The following is a 27,237-nucleotide window of genomic DNA, read 5'->3' as shown; positions in this document are numbered from 1 at the left end:
TGCATATATGAGAATATATGCAAAATTCATATATGTAAAATACATATACATATATGAAACATATATTTCAAAATATATCAAAAATGGCCGTTTTCATGTAAGTGCCATATATTTTCCCGTATATGCACATATATGTAAAATATATGTAAGACGCATATATGTATACATGCATATATGACGCATATATGTATACATGCATATATGACGCATATATGTATACATGCATATATGACGCATATATGTATACATGCATATATGACGCATATATGTATACATGCATATATGACGCATATATGTATACATGCATATATGTACTTATTTCTATAGTACATACTTTCACATATATTAGGGATACAAATCTTATATCTGAATGCCTTGAAATTAAATGCCTATAGTTGGAGATTTTGTCTATTGTGTGAATACCAAATATAGTATTTTAATACAATAATGCAGTGTTTTGTCATTTTTGACAAATACATCCACAAAGTACCATAACCATATGCCACAGCTTTAAAAATGCATCAGTATCACATGCATGTACACTGTAAAACGTTTCACTGTAAATTTAGTTAAATACTGGCAGCTGGGTTGCTATCCACATACTGTATTTTTACAGCACTACTACAGTAAACAGCATTTACAGTACTCCACTGTAATTACCAAATACAGTATATACCACATTTTACATTATTAAACTTGTCGACAGCAATAAATTGTATTTTTACAGGGAATACTGCTTTTATTATTACATAATTAAAATATTATACTTTAAGGTTTCATAAGAGTAGTCACACTAGGAAAAAGAAAACAACATTTTCTGGGTTTTAAAACATTTATTTAGTTAAATTGCCTTCTGTGAACATGTTGGCTGAATTACTTTTTAAACATAAAATGCAATTTTAACACTTAACAACAAACAGGTAACAGTTAGCACTTAAAGGAATAGTTCACCCAAAAATTTAAATTAGCACATGATTTACTCACCCTCAAGTCATCCTAGGTCTACATGGCATTCTTCTTTCAGATGAACACAATCAGAGTTCTATTAAAAAATGTCCTAACTCTTCCAAGCTTTATAACGACAGTGAAATGCTGATTCTTTTTTGAAGTCCATAAAAGTGCAAACGAAATCCCATTCAAAGTCTGCAAGGTTTCGCAGAAGTGAGGACACCTGTAGGCTTACAGTGGTGTTCTTGTTTTGCACAACTTGGCCAGTTTTCTTTGAAGTTACTTGTCCTTACTTTGTTTTTGATCTACGTTCAGGATTGATGTCAAGAAACCGTCTAAAAGGCAGAAAAAAACAACAATTAAATATTATTAACTGAAGGTATATATTTTGACAAAGAGAGACAGCACAAAAGCTGTCTAAAACTGAACATAAAAAAATAAATAAAAAAAATGCAATGTAGGATGTTGTGAAAAAAAAAAATGCAATGTTGGATGTTGTGATCAATAACTGATATTTTTTCTGCCCTGGTAAAATACATCAACTCAATGTGTCTGTTTACATGCGCACTGTCAACTAACTAAATTTTTGGAAGTGGGGTTGCCAGATTTAAAGTTTTATTCTACAACTTTTGTCTACTCATCACCCAGCTCATTAACAATATCATCCCCTCATCCGGTGCCATCAGAGTATCAGTGGAAAGGCAGTCTTTAGACTCTCCGTTTATATAGAGCACACACTGCCAGAATCCAGCCCAAACCTTTGTGACAGAAATAATTTAACTTAATTGCAAGCCTTGCAATGTTTATTGCATATATGACAACATGATTTACCAGACTAAAATGCATGTTTGCACCCAAAAATTTAAATTCTGTCATTATTACTCACCCTCAAGACTTTTGTTCATCTTCGGGACACAAATGAAGATATTTTTGATGAAATCTGATAGTTTTGTCCTTCCATTGATATCAATATCATTGCAACTGTCAAAGCCCAGAAAAGTGGTAAAAACATTGGTAAATATATAGCTACAGTGGTTCAACCTAAATATTATGAAGCAGGGTTTCTGCACATTTTTTAAAGTCAAATTTAAGGCTTTTTAAGACCCGAAGAAATCAAAATTAATACCATGCATTAGGGGTGTGCAATATTGACAAAATGTCTCGATCGATATTTTCAAAGTTTTCTTGATAATAATTAGATAACATTTTACTGATTGTGTTTCTGTGCTTGGTGCCATGGCTTGTTTAGGCCTGTTGACAGCTGACTGACAAAGATATTCATATTTTTCCTATTCTATGCAGTGGTCAGTTTACAGCAGTGACAGAAATTAACATTTTTTATTAAGGGGTAATATTTGCCACCTTAAATTGATTTCAAGGGGCATTTTCACCTATATACGGACATTTGTAGATGTTTCAACAAGATATCTTTCACATCTACTGCAGTCAGATTCACCCGTGTTCACTCTGAAGGAATCACTCACATGGCTGGGCACTTGTATGACACATCAAGGATGTTACGAGGCTAAAAGCAGGTTTAAAACTTGAAGTCAACAGGGTGCAAATTTTAAAAAGAGGATAACACGGTGTAGGCAACACCGATTTTTGTCGTTGTTCTCTGTACTGACAGCACTCCAAATTTACAAAAAAATGAGCTCAATGTTAAAATTGACCGGAGTTCTCCTTTAAGGTTGCACTAGTTACATGGATTATTTAAACCAGCGGTCCCCAACCTTTTTTGCGCCACGGACCGGTTTAATATCAGACAATATTTCCACGGACTGGCCTTTAAGGTGCGGCGGATAAATACAACAAAATATAAAAAATATATAAAAAACAATTAAATATAGGATAAACGTGAATCCAATGTGTAGGCTTACTTGCAATTTTATTAGCAGGGTACTCGTAATATCGCGTCTAAAGACAACTGAGAAAGCCTGAACACAAACAAAAAGCCCCCCAAAAGAAAAAAATCTCCATGTTTACGGTGCTGATGCGATGTAAGGTGGCGCTGCCAATAAAGCACCTAAAAGCTGTCACAAAGAACCGATTTTAAGAACCAAAATGAATGATTATGAATATGTAAAATATAGCAGGAGACATTTTAATTGTTTAAACAAGTGTTTTCTGTGCAAAGATGAAGTTGACAATGCTGACTCGATCTTCGCAGTATGCCTGAACGCGCCCGAGAGAAATGCACATATACGAATTACATAAGCAGAGAACAGTCAGTTTTCTTTTGTTTTGAATTGTTCTGTTTAAAATTAGACATTTCAAGCTTTCTATGTCTCAGGTCTGTGAGGCAAGTAGGCTACCTTATACGCTGAATTTCGGTTAATTTATGAGATCAGCTCCAGTTCACGCGCCCGCGCCTCCGTGTCCTGATTAAATATTTTCTATTATATTTAGGCCTACTTCTTATTAAATCCTGGCAATTGGGTGATGAAACATTGATTAAAATTAAGATACAATTAATACAAAACGAAATACAATTTAAAGACAGGCTTTTTGCTTTCTGTCTGACTCTGAGGTCTCTGTGAAAGTTTTAAAGCAGTCTTTTTGTGCCGCTTTCAGAGCGCTGCACGTCCGTAAGGGTGAACAGTCCCATCCGAACAATTATTATTATTCTTTTTTTTATATATATATTTTTTTTTGTGAAATAGGCTACATTTCTAAATTAATGCGACTTATAGTCCAGTGCGACTTAGGCTATATTATGTTTTTTCTTCTTCATGACGCATTTTTTTACTGATGCGACATATACTCCAGAACGATTTATAGTCCGGAAAATACGTTAAGTTATATAGCCTATTCTTTCTGTGAGGCCCGGTACCAAATGTCCCACGGGGGTTGGGGACCTCTGATTTAAACAATGTTTTTACAAGCTTTCTGGGCCTTAAAAGTTGCAAAGACGTTGCTGTCTATGGGTGGTTCAGAAACCTCTCAGATTTCATCAAAAATATCTTAATTTGTGTTCTGAAGATGAACGAGTAGTCGATTGTCGAGTTCACGCGCGTGATCATAGGTACTAAACCTATTCGCGTGAACTCGACAATCGATTACTATGGCCTTCCACCGAAAACAGGATGTAAACAAAGGTATGAGCGCTGGCTGAATTAACTTCATTTTTATTAATATCTCTAACATCTACTGCAGTCAGATCCACCCGTGTTCACTCGGAAGGAATCACTCACATTTTCTGTGCACTTGTAATGACACTTAAAGGATGTTAAGAGGCTAAAAAGCAGGCTTACTACTTGCCCCATTGAAGTCAATAGGGTGCAAATTTTAAAAATAGAATAACTCGGTGTAGGCAACACCGATTTTTGTCGTTGTTCTCTGTATTGACAGCACTCCAAATGTACAAAAAAATTAGCTCAATGTTAAAATTGACCGGAGTTCTCCTTTAAGCTAAGCCCTGTATGGAAACCAGGGCCATATTGTTCATACCAGTAGTCAACATAATAAATACTGTCAAGTCAAGGTTAGTGACACAATTCAGTCTAATTATATATATATATATATATATATATATATATATATATATATATATATATGAATGGCAAATATGCCAATGACTAACCTCTGAACAAACTCAAGGTGCTGCCTCTTCCTGGTACTGCAAGCTGAAGTTATAGGAGGAGGAAAACAGTGCTGCCAGGCCAGTGATGAAGAGGCTGTGATCCTTCACACACACCTTGACCTTCCAAACTTAATATCCAGCACTGGTTGCTTAGAGATTGACCTGTAATGGAATAAAAAAAAAAAAAAAAAAGAATAAATAAATAATATTAATAATTAAAATAACTACTGTGGATTCCACTGTGGTTCAATGTAGTTGTCTATTCATAGTTCTATGAATTACATTTTTCAACTAAAAATTAAAATTGGTTAGAATGCTAAAATGCACTGGCATATAATTTTGTTTGTTTTAAGCATAAACTCACTTAATTTTGACTTATTCTTTAAGAAAACAAGACAATTTTTACGTGTCTATTAAATGCTTCTTCATGTAAGAATTGTAGATATCTGGACTGGGAACAAAATAAAAACACTAATTAAGAAAAACATATTTTGCAGTGGGGTGAGTAAATGATGGCTTTTCATTTTAGGTTTCATCTACCCCTTTAATGTTTACATACCAGGAAATAAGTCGTGGACTTTCTGGCAAATGTAGATTGCTGGACATCAGCGATGCAAATTCCTGAAACAATTTTTAAAAAGGACAGCACAACCTTGATCAACAGAACCAAAACATAAAACATATTACAAATTAATGAGATTTGCTGAATAATCTCTACTTATCTGCTTGAAGGATAACACCGTCTAACTTCTTTGAATTAGGGAGTAGTTGTAGGACCATGGGATGGCAATCAGGAATAGGCCTACTACATTTGAAAACAGCATTAGGAACATGGATTTTCATGTGCTAGCAAAATTCTGACAACGATTCAAAAGCACGATCACAGAACTGACAGAATTTGACAGCATTTTTTTTTTTTTACCACATAGGCTAGACTATAACTGTAACACTACTTAAAAGCACTTACATTAACAATGGCCATCAGATTACAAAGCCTAAAACGAAAAAAATATATATCAAATGCACGTCATGCAAATAGCATGGTAAAGGTTGCCTATTATATGAAATGTCGAAGTTAACGTTACTTGGTAAACAGGTGGAACAGAGTCAGTGAATTGCTTGCGCGGCCACGTTAAACCGCGTTCGCAAAATCAAACCAAATACGTGAAAACAATGTAGAAACTCAAAAAAAAAAAAAAAAAAAAAAAAAAAAAAACTTATATAGCTGCTATTGGCTTACCGTATCACTCAGTTGAACAATTCTCCATCTTCTCAAACTCTAAATCCCACTTATCGTCACGCGCAGGTTAGATTATTCAATGACAAATTCTTCCATCCGTCTTCAGGTAGCTGCTACCGTTAACGTCGTCCATTTTCTGCTGCGTCACAGGCAACTAATGTTTGAAACACGAACCGAACCTCAAAAAAGCTTTAAAATTGCTCACAGATTCGCAGACATTGTTTATCTTGATAACAGGAATGATTATTTTGTTCAGTTGAATCCCGCTGACAAAACGAGTTTGCCTGTTGTAGCTGCCTAACGTTACTGTCTGCTGCTGCTGCTCGCATGACGCGTCACATTTGAACTGAATTGAGCGCGAAAGAAATCAATCCCACAATGCAATGCCTTTTCAGTCAGTATGATGGTGGTAACGAATTTATCAGGACGAAAACAGAAATGTGCTGTATATTTACAGCTGTTCTGTAAAAGATACATCTTAATACTGTATTATGGAAATACAGTACAATTCTGTAAGAAATTCGTTATAAATTTACAGTAAAGGGTTACAGTGTATGTTTACATACATTTATTAAATATGTTGAAAACAAATATGTATGTCACATATTTATAATTAATGTTGTCCATATATGCGAGAAACCAATACTATACTGTAATATATGCAGATATATGGTATCATATATGGATGAACTCAAATATTTTCTTCACATGTTTGGACACATAAATGTTCATATATGTTGCAGGCATATATTGTGTTCTCAGATAAGTCAAATATATGTATAGATATATGTTGCAGTCATATATTGTGTTCTCAGATAAGTCAAATATATGTATAGATATATGTTGCAGTCATATATTGTGTTCTCAGATAAGTCAAATATATGTATAGATATATGTTGCAGTCATATATTGTGTTCTCAGATAAGTCAAATATATGTATAGATATATGTTGCAGGCATATATTGTGTTCTCAGATAAGTCAAATATATGTATAGATATATGTTGCAGGCATATATTGTGTTCTCAGATAAGTCAAATATATGTATAGATATATGTTGCAGGCATATATTGTGTTCTCAGATAAGTCAAATATATGTATAGATATATGTTGCAGGCATATATTGTGTTCTCAGATAAGTCAAATATATGTAGATATATGTTGCAGTCATATATTGTGTTCTCAGATAAGTCAAATATATGTATAGATATATGTTGCAGGCATATATTGTGTTCTCAGATAAGTCAAATATATCTATAGATATATGTTGCAGGCATATATTGTGTTCTCATATAAGTCAAATATATGTATAGATATATGTCATGCTATTTAAAATATAAGTACATATATGGCCATATATTACATTTTTGTATGGGAAGTAATGGATTAAAACAACTAGAATACTTTTAGAATAATTATGGTTTTTATAAGATGTTATTTCATACGGAAACCGTATAGATCTGTGCATATGAGCTACTATCTTTCTAACGATGATATCTTGTCATCTTTCTACAGAACTGTTTGCCTGATCTTTCTCTTCTCCCAGTATTTGAGCAAAGTTAACCTTCCTCTCATTGCTTATAAGGACAAGAAGTGGAAAGTCTTCCAGTACCCTCTCTTCAAACTCTTTTCTGTGAGTGTATTTTATATAATTATAATTATGTCTGTATAATATAATTACGTAGCCTAGGACAGGTATATCTACCATTGGATCCAAAGGTCTGGAGCCACTAGAGAAAATGCTTCTGCTTTGCTGTTTAAATTGTCATTACAACTGTATAATAGCATAACAATTTGAGTGAAAATTTTAATTTCTTAATATTGGGTATGTATGTCCCCATTTTGCTTTAGTGACAAACTGGCATGAATTCCACAAGTTTGTGCCTGGTGAACCACGTTTTTGAATCCTTCAATTAAATTAGTGACCTAGAAATAGTGCAGATTTTCAGTGCAACCATTTTCCTGGTTGCATTCACACCGCCAGTTGGAACTCTGAAGTGACGAAGCCGCGCTTGTTTTTGTGACTTTTATTTTGACGGCGCGGCAGACCTTTATTTTGACGGTGCTGAGAACGCCAACCAGATCCTCCATGTTCATTAGTTTACGATCAGTGATGCGCGGGTTGATCCAAAATGAGCGGGTGCCTGCGGTCACCCGCGGTTACGAGTTATCCAAAAATATTTTTAATGATATTCGATGAGCATTTACTACTTTAAAAAAAAATGCGGGTCAGGAAGCGGGTCGGGTACAATCTTTTCTTTTCTTTTTTTTTTTGCGGTCCGAGTTGCGGGCGGGTTAGTTGAAAACGTCGGTCGGGTGCGGGTTGTTTATACATTGACCCGCGCATCACTGTCTGTAGCCTACCTGTTTTTGTTCGTCTAAAATGCGTTAATAAAGACTTTATTAACATATTCTATGCCTGCGTCGCGTGCGTTTAACCAATCAGCGTACAGTGCCGCTGGCAACGCTGTAACGTCTCCGCTTTGGGGTGTGTCTGTTCCGAGTGTGTTTAATATAAGTTTTTTCAACACACGGACAGTAATCATGATCAGCGATGCACGCGATTACATTTAGAAATAGACAAGCTTTGTTTCCAAATGCCCCAAGCAAAGATCCTTTCAATTTTATAAACTTTTATAAACCCAGCCAATATAATCACAATGAACACATCCAAAATAAAATCTTTAACATATATATAACAACTGCAAAGCGTCTAATTTGTAAACAAAATGATTTACGCACTAAATCCAGCATAAAATCCGGCACAATTTGCATATTTTTAAACTCTCAAAACAGACGTCACATCCCGAACCTCACAGCAATTGGCTGCCGACCGCGTTTTTCGCTTGATATTTGCATAAAGTCGAGAACTGCCCAACCTTTTGACGCTCTCGGTCGCTCTCAACGCTTTCTCCGGTCCGCTGTCAATCCCAAAATGCACTGCGCGAGCGTGAAGCTCGACTTCCATAGGAATGAATTGAAAACGCTCGCTCCGCTCCGCTCGCAACGCGCCAGTGGAAACGCACCGTAACGTCTTAGTGGAAATTAGTGCCTCTAAAGGAATTGCTAGAACTAAAATCGTTCCTAGTACACGACTAAATCCGAGTACTTCTTCCGCCAATAGTTCTAGGAGCTATGAAAAGGTTCCTCCATTGCGAAAGCCAATATAACAGATAATATATTAGATGTAATCTGCCATATGGTGGTTTAGAAGTAACTACGTCTTAAATACCACTCAGTCTGTGACAATCTTGTCGAAAGAGTTGTGGGAAGAGTTAAAATAAAAAATAATAGTTTCAAGCTTTACTCTTAGCAAAAATCAAGAAATACCCCAGGGCTAATTATACCCTTGTCACATTTTACATGCTACAGATTACAAAAAGATTCCTAGCATTACTAGCCTGACATTAATTGACAGCCTGGTGAGCTAATAAATCCAGCCTTTAAAGGTTCAAAAACAAGAAAGTGTACATTGTGAAGTCCATGACAAGGAGACGTAGAAAGCCATGTTTATGTGTGTTGTATTTAATGTACAGGCTTTATTTGGGATGTGTGGAGCCTGGCTGGTGTGCTTCCTGCTGACATATTTCAATGCCCTGCCCTCATCCCCGAATGAGTACGGATACATGGCCAGAACTGACATCAATCTCAATGCAGTAAAAAGTGCTGCATGGTTTTATGTGCCTTATCCAGGTGAGCCGCCAACAGCTATACAGCAAATAACATGGACTTTTATTTGAAACCCTGCAGTTTAAAAAAAAAATGTTTTTGCTATTATGTCATCATCATTTTTTACACATTTTATTTAAAGATTTAGATTTTAGAGACCCAGACTTTCACAAGTTTTTTCATTATAAATTATATATATATAATTTAATTATTTATTAAAAAATCTTACAGATCCCAAACTTTTGAATAGTAGTATATATATATATATATATATATATATATATATATATATATATATATATATCATATACATATCGTTCAAAAGTTTGGGATTGGTATGATTTTTTTACGTTTTTAAAAGAGGTCTCTTATGCTCACCAAGGCTTGCCTTGCCTTATTTATTCCTGTGATGGTAAAGCTAAATTTTCAGCATCATTACACCAGTCTTCAGTGTCACATGATCCTTTAGAAATCATTCTAATTTGCTGATTTGGTGCTTAAGAAACATTTATTATTATTATCATTGTTGAGTACAGTTGTGTACATTTCTTTCAGGATTCTTTGATGAAAAGAAAGTTTTACAAGAACAGCATTTATCTGAAATAGATGCTTTTGTAAAAAAGTACACAGAACGGTAATGGTACACAGAAATCACGAGTCAAGGTTCGGTACGTACCTCGGTTTTTGGGTCACGGTTTGATACGAGTTCAGTACAACAGGAAAAAGCTACAAATCCACAATGCTGATTTATTTTATTTTATTTTGAACAGACAGTAGTGCAAATTACAATTTGTTCCACTAGCGGCATTTAGTCCCCCTGATGTAGTTAGACTGAATTGTTTGCTTGTCTTTATATTGTAGGGATTTTGATCATTAAAACTGACATTTAACAAAAATAGTTTCATTTTATTATACATGTACATACAGTGAAGAGAATCAGAGTACATATGCACATATTGCCTGAACATATTAATGTTTCATATTTTAAAAATGAAAACAACAAAAGGCAGAGTTGTTTTATATTTCGTTTGGTTATACATGCAATGAAGGTGATCTATGTACACATTGCCTGAACCACATTTGTGTGGCTATTAATACGTTTAAGATTTTTAAATGAAAACGAAAAGAGGCAGGGTGGTGTACATGTATGTTTTATTGTAAGTATACATACAGATAACCGGAGTAGCCAAGGCGAGTTGAGTGACGTTATCAAGAACGCTGCTGTACCATTTGCAGAATAACTGAATCTGCGTCCTCCCTTCCTCGGGAGTTTGTACTCCTGAGTCGAACTTGGCGAGTCCGAACTATGCAAGTCTGAACTTTTGCATACTTGTTATTGAGAAATGCTCTAGGCTGTGTCTGAAATTGCCCCCTATTTCCTTAAATAGGGCACTATTTAAGGGGACAGACATTTTTACTGGTGTCCGAAACCATAGTGGACGAATCCCAGAATGCACCGCAATAACGAGTGTACAACCAATGTACACTGAACAGCTAGAGCAGTGTTTCCTAACCCTGCTCCTGGAGGCACTCCAACAGTGCACATTATGGATGTCTTCCTTATCTGACCCATATATTTCTGGTCTTGGAGTCTCTACCAACGAGTTGATTTAGGTGTGATTGAGAGTTGGGAAATGTGTAGTGTTGGTGTGCCTCCAGGAACAGGGTAGGGAAACACTGAGCTAGAGAATACCCATAACTCATTTTGACGGTCACGCCAAATGAAATCCGGCGTCTGACCAGAAGGTGGCGTAATCGTCTGTCCATCCAATTTTCCAAACCGCTGGTCCAATGTGGGTACAGCGTAATATCATACAGGTATAAATTCCTTTTTACTCAGTAAAAAGTGTCCGAATTCACTCATTTTCATTCACTCCTTTAAGTGGACTATATTAGTGGAGTAATGTAGGGAATAGTGAATGAGTGTATTGGGGCAATTTCGAACATAGCCCTTGTTTTGGGTTGGTGCATAGATCGTCTCCTCGTCTTCTGCTCTTTTTCGTGTTGTGGTGGTCAGCAAACAGTGTTGCATTACATTCTGGATTGGAGTGGATCGCCTGTGACACTGTATTCATCATCTGACCGTGATGGTTCAGGACGAATACATGTATCGTTACACCCCTAATATATATATACAGAAAATATTTATATATAAAAAAATAACAAAAGTTTGATCATGTAAACAATTTTTTATATTAATTTTTTCACAATATAATTTTAGAATTTTTTCATGCCAATGAAAAACATGCTTTAGATGACTAAGGACACTGAAAGTAATTTTACAAAGTACAATTTTCCAAAAATGTTTAGAATGTCATTTCCATCACAGAATGCTGCAGACAAAAACATAATTTGAGATGTGGTGGAAATTACATTTCAGAAAAGGTTGTGTTCTAATAGGATTTATTTCCTAAAAGTGCACAGGGCCAAAAATACCCATAGTTGAAAAAACACCCACATTTGTTATCTCATTGTTTAACTGTGAAAATTCCAGAAGAAATAATTAATTAATCTTGTCATGAATTAAAATACCAATTCATGATAGCAAAAAGGCAATGAATGGTTTGATGCAAAGATGCATGGTTTCCATGGAACTCATTAAACAAACATTTTGTCAACCATCTGACGGTTCTGAATAATATATGAAAGTTGATTTTCATAGTCAATGAACATGAACGTTAGCTATTTCAGCAGTACAGTCAAAGCTGGTTCCCAAGTGCTGTTTGCAAGACATGTCTGTCAAAAAAGAAAGAGCTATCTTGAATGGGAGTGTTTCTTTCAGATTCCAGAGATGACATTTGGGAACTGTCAGTCCCCGGGAACCATAGTTGTCTTTGCTAGGGTCAATTCTCACTCATAAAGGTGTGGTGTATTATTGTCTATGACAATGACAGTCAGGCTTTTGAGCCCTCGCCCGTTTCAGCGTGCTACCCACTCAGGTCTTTTCAGTCATTCTGTTGTATTAAGAAAAGCATTCAACACCAATTGGGCCTCTGCTAGGAATCAGCTAGCACGTATATGTATTTGAAACAGCTTTAAGGTTTCCATCGTTACTTTTCACTGCGTCCCATTTGGCTTCTTTAGATAAAGCCTATTAGTTGCATCACCCAGGAGCTTACATGTTCGGGAATGTGGTATTTTAAACATCAAATAGTTATAGTTATACAGGTTTAACTGCATCAGTGTCTGAATGTTAGTGAGGACAATAAGTCATTTCGCTTGACCCACTTAAATCCCTTGAGACATGTATGTGCTCCGTGCTGATATACAAGAATAACTGAACATGGGCCTCATATTACTGTGTGTATTGTTTACCATAATGTGTTTCTTCTGTGTATATTCTACTACTGTGTGTATTATCCTTTTTGCTTTATATATAGCTGTATGTACAGTACCAGTCAAACGTTTGGAAACATTACTATTTTTAATGTTTTTGAAAGAAGTCTCTTATGCTCATCAAGCCTGCAGTAAAAAAAAACAAAAAAAAAACAGTAATATTATGAAATATTATTACAATTTAAAATAATGGTTCTCTTTTTTAATATATTTTAAAGTGTAATTTATTTTTGTGATGCAAAGCTGAATTTTCATCAGCAAGTACTCCAGTCTTTGGTGTCTTATGATCCTTCAGAAATCATTCTAATATGATGATTTGATACTCAGTTATTATCAATGATGGAAACAGTTGTGCTGTTTAATATATTTTTTTGGAATACTTTTTTCAGGATTCATTGATGAGTAAAACGTTAACAGCATTTATTCATAAAAACAGCATTTATTCAAAATAAAAACATTTCTAACAATATAAATTGTTACCATCACCTTTTATCAATTTAACGCATCCTTGTTGAATTAAAGTACTAATTTCTTTAAAAAAAAAAAGTTATTGTTCCCAAACTTTTGAACGGTAGTGTATATTGTTACAAAAGATTTCTATTCTAAATAAATACAGTTCTTTTTAACTTTTTATTCATCAAATAATCCTGAAAAAAGTATCTCAGGTTATAAAAAAAATATTAAGCAGCACAACTGTTTCCAACATTGATCATAAATCATCATATTAGAATGATTTCTGAAGGATCATAAGACACCAAAGACTGGAGTACTTGCTGATGAAAATTCAGCTTTGCATCACAAAAATAAATTACATTTTAAAGTATATTAAAAAAGAGAACCATTATTTTAAATTGTAATAATATTTCATAATATTACTGGGGGTTTTTTTGTTGTTGTTGTTTTTTTTTTAACTGCAGGCTTGATGAGCATAAGAGACTTCTTTCAAAAACATTAAAAATAGTAATGTTTCCAAACTTTTGACTGGTACTGTATATATATAGATATAGATACATAGAGAGAGAGAGAGAGCTTTGTTATATGGGACATTATCCTGCTGGAAGTAGCCATCAGAAGATGGGTACACTGCAGTCATAAAGTGATGGACATGGTCAGCAACAATACTCAGGTAGGCTGTGGTGTTTAAGCGATGCTCGATTGGTACTAAGGGGCCCAAAGTGTGCCAAATTCAAAGTGTGTTTACTCCAAATTCTGACCCTACCATCTGAATGTAACAGCAGAAATCGAGACTCATCAGTTTTTCCAATTTTTTTTATTATCCAATTGTGGTGAGCCTGTGCAAATTGTTAACTCAGTTTCCTGTACTTAACTGACAGGAGTGTCACCCGGTGTGTCTTCTGCTGCTGTAGCCCATTTGCTTCATAGTTCAACGTGTTGTGCGCCTAAAAATGTTTGTTTGCACACCTCGGTTGTAACAAGGGCTTATTTGAGTTACTGTTGCCTTTCTATCTGTTCAAACCAGTCTGGCCATTCTCCTCTGACCTCAGGCTGTTCTCTGTAAACCCTAGAGATGGTTGTGTGTCAAAATCCCAGTATCAGCAGTTTCAGAAATACTCAGACCAGCCCATCTCACCAACAACCATGCCATGTTCATAGTCACTTAAATCACCTTTCCTCCCCATTTTGATGCTGAACTTCAGCAGATCGTCTAGACCATGTCTGCATGCCTAAATGCATTGTGTTGAGTCATTGAGAAAACTATGCTCAAGTATTACTCAGAAAGTCTGATTAAAATCTGGAATTTTGAGTATTTTTTTGGCTGAAAATCAGACACAAATTTGAATGGGAGTCAAAGAAAACATACCTTCATGACACCATACCGAACTAGTCAAACTTTGCTTCCTTGTGTCAATAGACAAAATGAAAAAACAACAACCCAAAGGTTTTTTTTGTTTGTTAAGCTTCTCCACCTTAAACGGTTAGAATAAATGGTGTTCCTAGTAACCTTATCATGCTTCCAACCATACTATAATTATGTTTTTTTTTGCATCATAAAGTATACTAAGGAACTTACTGTCCGTAACGAGTATTTCCTCATCTATTAACTCTTTTACAGGACAGTGGGGTTTACCCACTGTGAGCGTGTCATCTGTACTGGGCATGATGGCTGGAGTGCTGGCCTCAACAATGGAGTCCATTGGAGACTATTATGCGTGTGCTCGTCTCTCTGGTGCGCCTCCACCTCCCACGCATGCTATTAACCGCGGCATTGCGGTGGAAGGCGTGGGCTGCATCTTGGCTGCCCTGTGGGGTAGTGGTAATGGAACCACCTCCTACAGTCAGAATATCGCCGCTCTGGGAATTACAAGGGTAGGATTTCTCTGTTTATTGACAACAACAACTATCTTTACGTTGCTGTTTAAATATGCTGTATGTATGTGGATAAAGTTGGATATACAAATATCCAAGTACAATATATTTGAGAATAAAAAAATGTGAGACATGCTATAACATAAAACTTTATGTAGGCTTATTTCAAAATTAAACTAATTTCAGATGAAGTTTGATATCTTCTTAATATTGCCATTTGTATATGATCTTAATAAAAATAATCACCAGAAATACTGTATGTGGCCATGCTGCATGTTTTTTCACGTAACAAATATTTACATACATTTCTGCTCATAAGTTTACATACTGTAACAATGCAGATTGAAGCAGGGAAGAACGGAGGATCCAAATGCAGCAGTAGTCTTTTATTTCAACAAACTCTAAACTTCCCAAACACAGACTCAGGAAACAGGACTCAGGATCAGAACAACCCACATACAAAGTTAACGACAGACAAGGAACAGACTGAAACACAAGGCTTAAAATACACAGGACTAATGACGAGACAAGGGACACCTGTGAACATTTAAACCAATGACTACATGGAACGCATGGCAGGATCACATGACAAGAACAGGGGATCACATGATAAGACACAGAAACATGACAATAAAACAAAACCCAAACTGTTACATAGCCCCCCCTCTATGGGCGGCCCCCGACGCCTATCAAAACAAAAACAATAGTTCAGGAGGGTGATGAAGCGGAGGTGGTCTTGGGGGAGGGATTGAGGGCCAAGCCCATGGAGCGGAAGAGGACCTGGAGACTGAGCAGGCTGTGCAGGCGACCCGGGCACAGGAACAGACACCGGCTTAGGAACTGGAACAGACACCGGAGACGACCTTTCAGGCGGCCAGTGCACAGGAACAGACACCGGCTCAGGAACAGGAACAGACACCGTGGCAGCGGCCCTCTCGTCCGGAGACACTGGCTCGGCGGCGGCCATCTTGTCCTGAGACACTGGCTCGGCGGCGGCCATCTTGTCCTGAGACACTGGTTCGGCGGCGGCCATCTTGTCCTGAGACTGTAGGTGTTTCTCAATGTCAAGGATACTTCCCTGGCAGGACTGGTCCTTCCAAGTCACTTCCTTCAGAGGCTAGGCAAGGCTCCTCTTTAGCATTCGGAGAACACGTAAATGGAACAGGCTAGCAAGTGCACGTCAGTGCGTCATTACGTCAGTGAAAATGAAAAACAGCGTTGCTATGGACGCAGTTCTGTTCACTCAGGCAATATAATCGTTTTTAAATCAAACTCCTTTTTAATCATATTGATTATTTGACTGTCAAGTGTGTTTAAACAGTGCGGGTCAATTTGACCCGATAACATAATGGATGTAATTATTTTTTTAAAACAAATGTTTGGTAACGTAAATATATTTACATTTGAAAGCATATTGACCCGTTAACGCTCCGACTCCGTTAACGTCCAACATTTAGAATTTTTTGAACAAGATAGCAAAGCTGCGCGCATAGGATTGTGGGTGATTTGAGAGCGCGAAGGCTACACATATGCATCCTTTCCTGTATATGGGATATTTTTCGAACGAAGGACTCAGTCCTTGGTGGAAATTCCTAGGATCCTCGACATTGGAACAGTCCTTCGACGGATGTCGATGACGTAGCATCCTCGAAATTCTGGCTTCCGAGGATCCTTCCTTGACATTGAGAAACGCCTACTGGCTCGGCGGAGACCATCTTGTCCTGAGACACTGGCTCGGTGGCGGCCATCTTATCCGAAGACACTGGCTCGGCGGAGACCATCTTGTCCTGAGACACTGGCTCGGTGGCGGCCATCTTATCTGAAGACACTGGCTCGGCGGAGACCATCTTGTCCGGAGACACTGGCTCGGCGGCGGCGGCCATCTTGTCCGGAGACACTGGCTCGGCGGGTATGACGTGAACAGTCTCTGGATCGGCAGAAGTGACGTGAACAGTCTCCGGATCGGCAGAAGTGAAGTCGTGAAGCTCTGGCTCGGCAGGACCGACGTGAAGCTCTGGCTCGGCAGGACCGACGCGAAGCTCTGGCTCGGCAGGACCGACGCGAAGAGACCCAGGCTCGGCAGGCATGACGCGAAGAGACCCAGGCTCGGCAGGCATGACACGAAGAGACCCAGGCTTTGCAACAGGGCAAGACGAGAAGAGACTCAGGCTTTGCAACAGGGCAAGACGAGGATTTACAAATTATCACTGACACCTCTAAAGGTTCTGCAGCAGACGCCGCCACCTCTGGAGGTTCTACAGTGGTAGCATCAGGAATCAGGTAAAGTTCATTAACCGGACAGGTACAGTGCTCATCTACGATTCCTTTGACCGTGACATGACAGGCTGAGGGGACATTGCTGGGCACTACCACCATACAAGGGGCTGGAGCGAGCACCACCGAGTCGAGAGGTTCTGCAGCATGTGCCGCGACCTCTGGAGATATTACAGCGGGTGCCATCGCCTGGGGCAGTTCTGAGGTGGTATATGCAACCCAAACGCAACACAGAGCAATCCCCATCATGGGAAGTGCTTCAGACAGGGGAATTAGTGAAGGAACTAGAGGACTAGAGTGAGAGGATTTGGGGATACCAGCTGTGCGTGTAGACAGTAGCGGTGCATCCCTCACGCTGGATACCAGACAGGGAACTTGAAGGACTGACCCTACATCTCTGGACGCGACAGACTCTGGCAGTTCGGTGGAAGCGTAACGAGGCTCTGGAAGATCTGCTGAAACACGACGAGGCTCTGGAAGATCTGCTGAAGTGCGACGAGACTCTGGAAGGTCTGCTGAAGCGCGACGAGACTCTGGACTGGGGTTGGTCACCATTACGCAAGTGAGTGCAGTGTCGCGTTCTTCCACAACACCCACAGTGAACACAGAACCAACAGTCAACAAAGCATAGTCCATAAACTGACTGAGAGATGAACGGGGACCCTCACGGATTAAACGTGATTTGAGCAGCTGATTAATGCCCTCACAAAAGAAATCTATGAGCACACAGTCCGCCATATCAGAAAAATGGGCGAGATCTAAATACTCTTGTACATAATCCTCGAGCGATCGCCAGCCCTGCTCGAGGGTTAATAACATCCATGCAATATCCATACCTGGCCAATATCCACAGAGAAAGCCGCTGGATCCTTGGTTGGTCTGTCGTTCTGTAATGATGCAGATTGAAGCAGGGAAGAACGGAGGATCCAAATGCAGCAGTAGTCTTTTATTTCAACAAACTCTAAACTTCCCAGACACAGACACGGACTCAGGAAACAGGACTCAGGAAACAGGACTCAGGAAACAGGACTCAGGAAACAGGACTCAGGAAACAGGACTCAGGAAACAGGACTCAGGAAACAGGACTCAGGAAACAGGACTCAGGAAACAGGACTCAGGAAACAGGACTCAGGAAACAGGACTCAGGAAACAGGACTCAGGAAACAGGACTCAGGAAACAGGACTCAGGAAACAGGACTCAGGAAACAGGACTCAGGAAACAGGACTCAGGAAACAGGACTCAGGAAACAGGACTCAGGAAACAGGACTCAGGAAACAGGACTCAGGAAACAGGACTCAGGAAACAGGACTCAGGAAACAGGACTCAGGAAACAGGACTCAGGAAACAGGACTCAGGAAACAGGACTCAGAACAACCCACATACAAAGTTAACAACAGACAAGGAACAGACTGAAACACAGGGCTTAAATACACACAGGACTAACGACGAGACAAGGGACACCTGTGAACATTTAAACCAATGACAACATGGAACACATGGCAGGATCACATGACAAAAACAGGGGATCACATGATAAGACACAGAAACATGACAATGACAATAAAACAAAACCCAAACTGTTACACATACATCTTGGACAATCTGCACGTGCATTAAAAAAAGCTTTTCAAAACTTGTCATTACTGATATTTACACATATTCCAGAACATAAAATAACTAAAATAATAATGTTTCACTTTTTAAAGAGAAGTTAGAGCAGTAAATAAATTAATTTAATTCAATTAAAGAATATGCAGTACACAGATGTACATATAATCCCCAACCCTACAAAATCAAGAACTAATTTACAGAAATTATCCTGATCAGAATTTCAGGTTGTTTTGGTGCTTAATATTTAGTGTTGACTTCCCGAGCATCAATGACAATTTGTGGCCTTTTATGATCGTTCCTGTGCATGAGGTCTGAGTAATAAAGGTGCCCACTGTTCTCAAACATCCTGCACTTCCTGTAAATTATTTTGTTTTTTGAGCATCCATCCTCTGCACATTTAAGGTCTTCTCCTCTCAGGGCAATTGAGGGTCTCATCCACATCTATCACCAACACCTGCAAGCCATCATGATGCTCGAGGAGGCAACACATGACATGAGATTAATGTCATTTTTGGAGGAATGCTTAAACATCTGCTGTGCAGCTTCTTCAGGGCAGTGCTATATAAAAAGGTCTTATTTTGAAGATTATATTTAGATTTTTGCCAAGTGGTGTTTAAATGTTATCAGGCCATTTTTCTTTATAATGTATCTCCGTTTCATGGGAATGACAATTATTGCATTCCTGCATGTTCATAAATGTTTTTTGGTTTGTTTAGTTTGGGTTTCATGACAGTATTTTGGATGATTTATATTTTTGATGGCTGATCCCTACATTGTGTGCCAGGTCGGCAGCAGATTGGTGCTTCAAACCGCTGGGCTTCTTATGATCATCTTGGGACTCTTTGGTAAATTCAGTGCAGTCTTTATAACTATTCCAGACCCGGTCATTGGTGGAATGTTCCTCATCATGTTTGGCATGGTAGCAGCAGTCGGTATTTCCAATCTGCAGGTATACTTGATAGAGAGTTCTCATACATTTTCATTTCATTGTTATAAAATTGTATGTCAGGGCGACTTCATCTAATAAAATACATACTAAGAGTTTGCTTCTTTTGTATTTCATTTCTTTTCTTGCAGTATGTGGACTTGAACTCCTCCAGGAATCTCCTAATTCTTGGCTTCTCGACCTTCAGTGGTCTTGTGCTCCCAACCTGGTTTCATTCGAATCCAGGCATGATCAACACAGGTGAATATTGAAACATATACAAAATAACATCAGCATCACCTAACGTATGCAGCATTTAACCCATCAGCAAACATATTTTACAGGTGTATAATACTTCTACCCAGGGGCGTAGCACCAATTATTGGGCCCCGTCACAGAACCAAAGGGTCAGGCCTCTAACCACAACAAAAACCCAATACTGCTTCATTTTCACTATGATTCACAGCTTTTATTTTAAATTGTATTTATTTGCATTAAAACATTATAATGTACCCTTCGAATATTTTCAATTAAGCCATCATTCCTTTAAAAAGACCAAGTTAAAATTCAGTTAAAAAAACACATTACATATCATTTTTTCCATCCGTCTATTGCTATAATTATTAAAAATGATTAATCATTCATTAATCTGTCAATCATTAAAATTTCCAGGTGACTTAACAAAACAATAATTTAGCAGATTCACCCTCGGGTTGTCACTCCTGAAACTGTACTCTGCGTAGTGTGTTGGTAGCATGAAAAACACAATAAATGTCAATAACATTTATTGAAATAGCGAATGGGATATAGCCAATACAAAAAGCTTGCAAAGTGCGCTCTCTTCAATCATTGAAGCTGTCAATAACTTCAGTCTCAGTTCTGCACTCTTGCGAAAACTCCCATTATAATCAAAGAAGCTGAATGAATCTCTTATTTACATCATGTTTACACATCAAAAGGATTCTTCATTAAAACTCAGTGAGCTCAGGCTGAAAGAAAACTCTGCCATTTTGAGCGCAATCACATAACCTGATGACTTCTGTTATGGTTTCAAGAAGCATTCACACAAAATTAAGTTTAATTGTGTTTTGTTTAATCTTGATGGCTTTGATATAAATGTTCAATAAGTTTTCTCTGAAACTGAGTATAGTTGAGCCATATCTACTGCATTTTGCCAAAATATAAACTAAATTGTAAATTGTATATGTATATATATAATAATGCATGTGTCACGATCTGGCTCAGCGTGGCTTCAACAGGAACACGATGAAGACGAAATAAGAATAAACAGGCTTTAATAGCAGAATGCATACATAACCAAACTTAGCTAGTGCGTTAACGAGAACCGACAGGAAACAGAACAACGAGGAACTAAATACACAGAGCTAACGAACATGATGAATGACAGCTGGTGAGATGTCCATGGTAATTGATGATGGCGGGAAACATTTTCCCAGACATGGGAAAACAGGACCTAAATACAAACTAAAATTCCATGAAAACAAAACTAAAAGAACATGACTGTTACAGCATGTATGTGTGTATATATATAATGCATGTATGTGTGAATGTAAGTATACAGTCATGTGAAAAAGAAAGTACACCCTTTTGAATTATATGGTTTTGCGCATCAGGACATAACAAAAAATCAATTGTCAAATCAATGTCATTATTTATTTAACAAAAATAAAGCAAAAATGAGTTTATGGTCGACTAAATGACTGCAAGGTGCCCAGGTCCTGTGGCTGCAAAACAAGCCCAAACATCACTCTTCCACCACTGTGGTTGACAGTTGGTATGAGGTGTTTGTGCTGATATGCTGTGTTTGGTTTTTGCCAAATGTGGCGCTGTGCATTATGGCCAAACATCTCTACTTTGGTCTCGTCTGTCCGAAGGACATTGTTCCAGAAGTCTTGAGGTTTGTTCAGATGCAATTTTGCAAACTTAAGCCATGCTGCCATGTTTTTTTTAGAGAGAAGAGGCCAACCCTTCCAAACAAGCCATACTTGTTCAGTCTTTTTCTAATTGTACTGTCATGAACTTTAACATTTAACATGTTAACTGAGACCTGCAGTCTGAGATGTAGCTATTGTTTTTTTTTTTTTTTTTTGTAGTTTCTTGTGTAGCATTGCATGGTCTGACACACACATCTGACCTAACTAAAAAGTTAATAAAACTAATAAAAAAATAACTAATACATTAAAAGAACAATTCCAGTCTGAACTCCTTTGCTGCGCATTAGACTCAAATATTGCTTCAGACTCTGAACAGGGCAAGAAACAGTAGTTCTACCAGAAAGACTCGGGAGATAAAATGATGTTACAAAAGCATATATTTATTAACAGCCCAGCAAGCAAATATTTATAAAGTTATTTGGCGTAGACCCCACCCGTAGCGCGCAATCCGAGGGTAGCGGAATCTGCATTTCCTGCCTGAAGACGAAGGCAGGGGCGCAGCCGACCCCCCCCCCCCCGGGAGGTATGGGAAGGGACCATCCTGGTGGTGGCGGGGAGGATGGAGGTAATTGTTTGCGTCAGCATCTGCGAACTCAGACATGTGTAAGTACCAATCTTTTACACTGCAAGTATTAGAACATGATTGGTTAGATGTGAAGGTGATAAGTGACGTAACGATTGAGTCTTCCTGGCAGAACTTGCGCTAAAGCTTTCATTTCTTTGAGATCTCATTTGAGAGTCATAACTACAGCTATGTGGCGGGTCACTCGGTACAAGTGGCACATCCCAAGCTTATCCGCAGTGGTGAGAAGCATTGTCTGGACTCCTGAGGTTAGGGCGACTTATCTGACAATCCTCTTTACAAGTCTCCGTTTGACTCTGCTGTAATCTCCTCCCTTCACTTCAGCGCAAACCTTTCACGTGAAAAACAGCGTTCCCCCTTCGACATTCGGGCCAGTGCACCCTTTCGATGAACTTTGTCCTAAACTTCGTGTTGGGTTAACACTGCTTAAAATGGGGCCGGGGGGGGGGGGGGGGGGGGGGGGGGGGGGGGGGGGGGGGGGGGTTCAACATAAGTCTCATAGTGCTTCATCAGGGCCTCTTTTAAGCAGTTTAATGATAGGCTTTCAGGAATTAGTGATCTAAGCTGACACATTGAACTCCTGACCAACGCTTGCTGTGTTGGTCTCGTCAGATGGATGTTAATTGGTCCTAGAATATTTACCATATTAAGACATAATAATAAGATATCTTATACCAAGAGTTTTTACGCCTACCCGTTGACTTGCATATATATACATGCATTGGGCATCTGTCACTGTCCGCCCAGCTCTTTGTGACTTGAATGGTTTGTATCTGTCAACAGGCATAAAAGAGTTGGATCAGCTCATTATGATTCTCTTCACCACCCACATGTTCATTGGTGGATTCTTTGGATTTGTATTGGACAACACAATACCAGGTAAGTCGTAAAAAAAGCATGACTGTTGGGCATGTAAATCTGCAGGGGAACGCTGTGGTCAAAAGGTTTAGCTAGCGTGCCTGTTACGCCTTTGTACAGGCTTGTTTCAGCTCTTTGGAAGCCATATGAAAGTCACTATTCAATAAAAATGACATCTGTGAACATAACAGGAAATGCTAAGGAATACTCCAAAAGGTAATTTTTGCAGTGATGTCATGGAAGAACCTTTTTGGTTCCCCACAGTTCTTAAAAGAACCATTTTTTTAGTGTAAAGAACATTTCAGTAATCTACAGAATCTTTTTCCACTATAAAGAACTGGATGTTAAGGCCCGTTCACACCAAGAACGATAACTATAATGATAACTATATTAGCGTCCACACCAATAGCATTCTTTTGCACACTTTAAATGCTCAAGCTCTTTAAGACTCTTATTGGCTGTTAATGAAAAAATAATTATTATGAAAGTGTATCCAACAATATTGTTCCTCTGTGACATTGTCATTATAGTTGTGGTGTGGACTATGATATTATTTTACATTAGAATGCCATTATTTTACATTAGAATGCCAATAAAAAAAAAAAGAGTCCAGATCTAATTGGCATATAACATGACTGAAATCTGAATGTCATTATGAAAATATTTAAATATCTGCTTTTTCTTCTAGTTGTCAAAGTATTGTTAATATAATTAATAAAAATCATGTCTTTTTCCTTAGGAACAGAAGAAGAAAGAGGAATAAAGAGCTGGAGGAAGGTTGATGTAGGATCTAAAATACACATGACCGATCATTCCTGTTACAATCTGCCTTTCTGCACGAACTTTATTCAGAGGTTCAAATTGCTCCACTACCTCCCATTTCTCCCATCACTTGAGTCACAGGAACTGGGAACGCATCTGTAGCACCATAGCTTTCTGTGGTGAGGCTTGGTTTATGAATGGCACATTCCAGGCAAGAGGTGAGCAACATTCAAGCCTGGCGCCAACATTAAGCTCATAAGAATAAGAGTTCACCCTAACCACTGAATTGCTCCCATTTTTCATGGGACTCATACAACCTTGCACATTTTCAGCTATTTTGGGATTTTTTAATTACATGAAAGTTCCTCAAAAGTTCCTTAAATATATATATATATATGGTATTTCTTGAGTAAAGAAAAAAAACAGTTCTTTATTTACCCTTACATTGCAAACAAGCAGAGATGGTTCAAAATGTGAACGCCACTTCATTCAACATTGAGGCAGGGAGGAGTTTAAGTTCTTTTTAATACTTTTCATTGGATAAATATTTGCAAAACCCACAGACAGATGTAGAGTAAAGGTTAACCAATAGTAATGATTAATAAGAAAAAAAAATTCTAATGGTTTCTGCCTGACAGCAACAATATACGTACAGTGGGGAGAACAAGTATTTGATACACTGCCGATTTTGCAGGTTTTCCTACTTACAAAGCATGTAGAGGTCTGTAATTTTTACCATAGGTACACTTCAACTGTGAGAGACGGAATCTAAAACAAAAATCCAGATGTAATGTGATCCACTGGAGGCAAGTTGAGTGATGAGAACCCAAGTGCAGTTTATTATAAACAAAACATGGCGTGGCATGAAAACTCAAACCAAGACATGATCATGAACAGGACTCACAACAGTGGTTACAGGTAACAATACTTGACAAAGACACATGGCAACCATGAGGGCTTAAATACACAAGACTAATGACTAGACAAGGGACACCTGTGAACAATGAAACAATGAACCAATGACACATCAGACAAGGGAACACATGGCAGGATCACATGACTTACAAGGGATCACATGACGTGAACAAACCCAAAAATAAAACCGTGACAGATCCCCCCCTCTAAGGGCGGCTCCCGACGCCCAACAAAACCCCAAAAAACAAAATTCCAGGAGGGTGGTGGAGCGGAGGCGGTCTTGGGGGAGGGATGGAGGGCTAGGCCCGTGCAGGGGGACAGGACATGGGACGTGGCATGGTGTGGACGGGCCTGGGTCGTGGCATGGCGTGGGCGGACATGGGCCGTGGCATGGCGTGGGCGGACCTGGGCCGTGTGCAGGCGGCCAGGGCGGAGCAGGCTTTGCAGGCTGTGCAGGCGGCCAGGGTGGACCAGACAGTTCAGGGGACCATGGCGGCGCGGCCTCTGGCTCGGCAGGCGTGACGTGAACAGCCTCTGGCTCGGCAGGCGTGACGTGAACAGCCTCTGGCTCGGCAGGCGTGAACAGTCTCTGGCTCGGCAGCCGTGACGTGAACTTCAAATGTGTGCACCGACCACACACACCATATGGCTGTGGCCATAATGGTTAGTGTAGCAGTCACTGAGGGCTCAGGATTAGTGGCAGCCATCTCTGCTGAGGGCTCAGGTTCAGGTCTGGCGGCGGCCATCTCTGCTGAGGGCTCAGGTTCAGGCGTGGTGGTGGCCATCTTGTCCGAAGACACTGGCTCGGCGGCAGCCATCTTGTCCGGAGACACTGGCTCAGCGGCAGACGTGGCGTGAAAAGACTCAGACTTGGCAGGCATGACGTGAAGAGGCTCAGGCTTGGCAGGCATGATGTAAAGAGACTCAGACTTGGCAGACATGACGTGAAGAGACTCAGACTTGGCAGGCATGACGTGAAGTGGTTCAGGCTGAGATGATACTGTGGGTTTGCGGTGTTCCTCATCGGTAAAACCCACAGTAAATGAGGAACCGCTCAAAAACAGGGCATAGTCCATGTATTGTTCAAGTGAGAAGTGAATTTTTCCCCCAGGCAGTCCATAGCTCAAAGGTTCATCTAATCCATGTCTAAAAATGTCCTTGAGTGCTACGTCATTAAAATCTACCTAATCTACCTAGTGTAAAATCTACACTAAAAGTCCTTGACATAATCCTCAATGGTCTGGTTGTCCTGATGAAGACGAAGGAGGTCAACTGCTGGGTTCATGGTTTTGGTCAAGTATTCTGTAATGTGATCCACTGGAGGCAAGTTGAGAGATGAGAACCCAAGTGCAGTTTATTATAAACAAAACCAAACATGAATCAAAAACATGGCGTGGCATGAAAACTCAAAACAAGACATGATCATGAACAGGACTCACAAAAGTGGTTACAGGTAACAATACTTGACAAAGACACATGGCAAACATGAGGGCTTAAATACACACAAGACTAATGACTAGACAAGGGACACATGTGAACAATGAAACAATGAACCAATGACAACATGACACATCAGACAAGGGAACACATGGCAGGATCACATGACTTACAAGGGATCACATGACAGACAAGGAAACATGACGTGAACAAACCCAAAAACAAAACCGTGACACCAGAAAATCACATTGTATGATTTTTAAATAATTAATTTGCATTTTATTGCATGACATAAGTATTTGATCACCTACCAACCAGTAAGAATTCTGGCTCTCACAGACCTGTTCGTTTTTCTTTAAGAAGCCCTCCTGGGCTGCGTTCAGCCCCGACAAAACGTTGCACAACGTTTTTTAAACAGAAACGGTGATGCGTTGAACACACTGTTCTGATGACGCAAGAGTTGCAACTATGGCAGCTGAGAAGGCCATTCTTTGTGTTCTTTGTGAAGAATTTTCTGAGCCTGATGAAGTCGGTATAAATATGTGTTTAATACTACAAAATATGCCCGATGTTACAGTTACTGCACTTGCCGTCCAGAACAAAAGAGAACATCCCAATCGAGTGAAGGGATTGCTGAAACTGAAATGGAAGCACACATCTTACCTAATTCAGACTAAAACACACCTATTTAGCCTCACATACTGACTTTATTTGTAGGTCATACTGTTTTAATACCCTGTATTTTCTTTCTCATTTTTAGGAAAAGCACTTAATTACCATTGTTTATTTCTATACCAATACACTTGCAATGAAG

General features: G+C 38.9%; 1 protein-coding gene and 1 long non-coding RNA gene across 3 annotated transcripts in view; one reads left to right on the top strand and one right to left on the bottom strand.

Annotated features, from left to right (window-relative positions):
* The window catches only part of LOC311282819 (solute carrier family 23 member 1), a 37,251-nt gene extending 12,348 nt beyond the window's left edge, over nt 1-24,903 (top strand). Inside the window, exons 6-13 of the mRNA XM_084396854.1 lie at nt 7,285-7,402; nt 9,306-9,462; nt 14,849-15,102; nt 19,773-19,937; nt 20,066-20,174; nt 23,235-23,330; nt 24,049-24,289; nt 24,813-24,903. Of these exons, the coding sequence (XP_084252980.1) occupies nt 7,285-7,402; nt 9,306-9,462; nt 14,849-15,102; nt 19,773-19,937; nt 20,066-20,174; nt 23,235-23,330; nt 24,049-24,233 (1,084 nt within the window). The 3' untranslated portion in view covers nt 24,234-24,289; nt 24,813-24,903. The remainder of the gene's footprint in view (nt 1-7,284; nt 7,403-9,305; nt 9,463-14,848; nt 15,103-19,772; nt 19,938-20,065; nt 20,175-23,234; nt 23,331-24,048; nt 24,290-24,812) is intronic.
* Nucleotides 352-6,529, bottom strand: LOC311282820. 2 transcript variants are annotated; one of them, XR_014625980.1, is made up of 6 exons: nt 5,772-6,529; nt 5,499-5,526; nt 5,091-5,336; nt 4,532-4,693; nt 1,835-1,929; nt 352-1,283 (listed from the first exon to the last, which is right to left on the bottom strand). It is a non-coding gene; the product is annotated as an uncharacterized lncRNA (long non-coding RNA). The 2 variants fall into 2 exon arrangements; XR_014625981.1 differs by lacking the exon at nt 1,835-1,929 and having other exon boundaries at nt 5,772-6,525.
* Nucleotides 24,904-27,237: the final 2,334 nt, after the last annotated feature.

The sequence above is a fragment of the Rutilus rutilus genome (assembly GCF_951802725.1).
Source record: "Rutilus rutilus genome assembly, chromosome: 23".
In the NCBI taxonomy this organism is placed as follows: domain Eukaryota; kingdom Metazoa; phylum Chordata; class Actinopteri; order Cypriniformes; family Leuciscidae; genus Rutilus; species Rutilus rutilus.
This window is presented reverse-complemented; position numbering and strand designations above follow the sequence as displayed.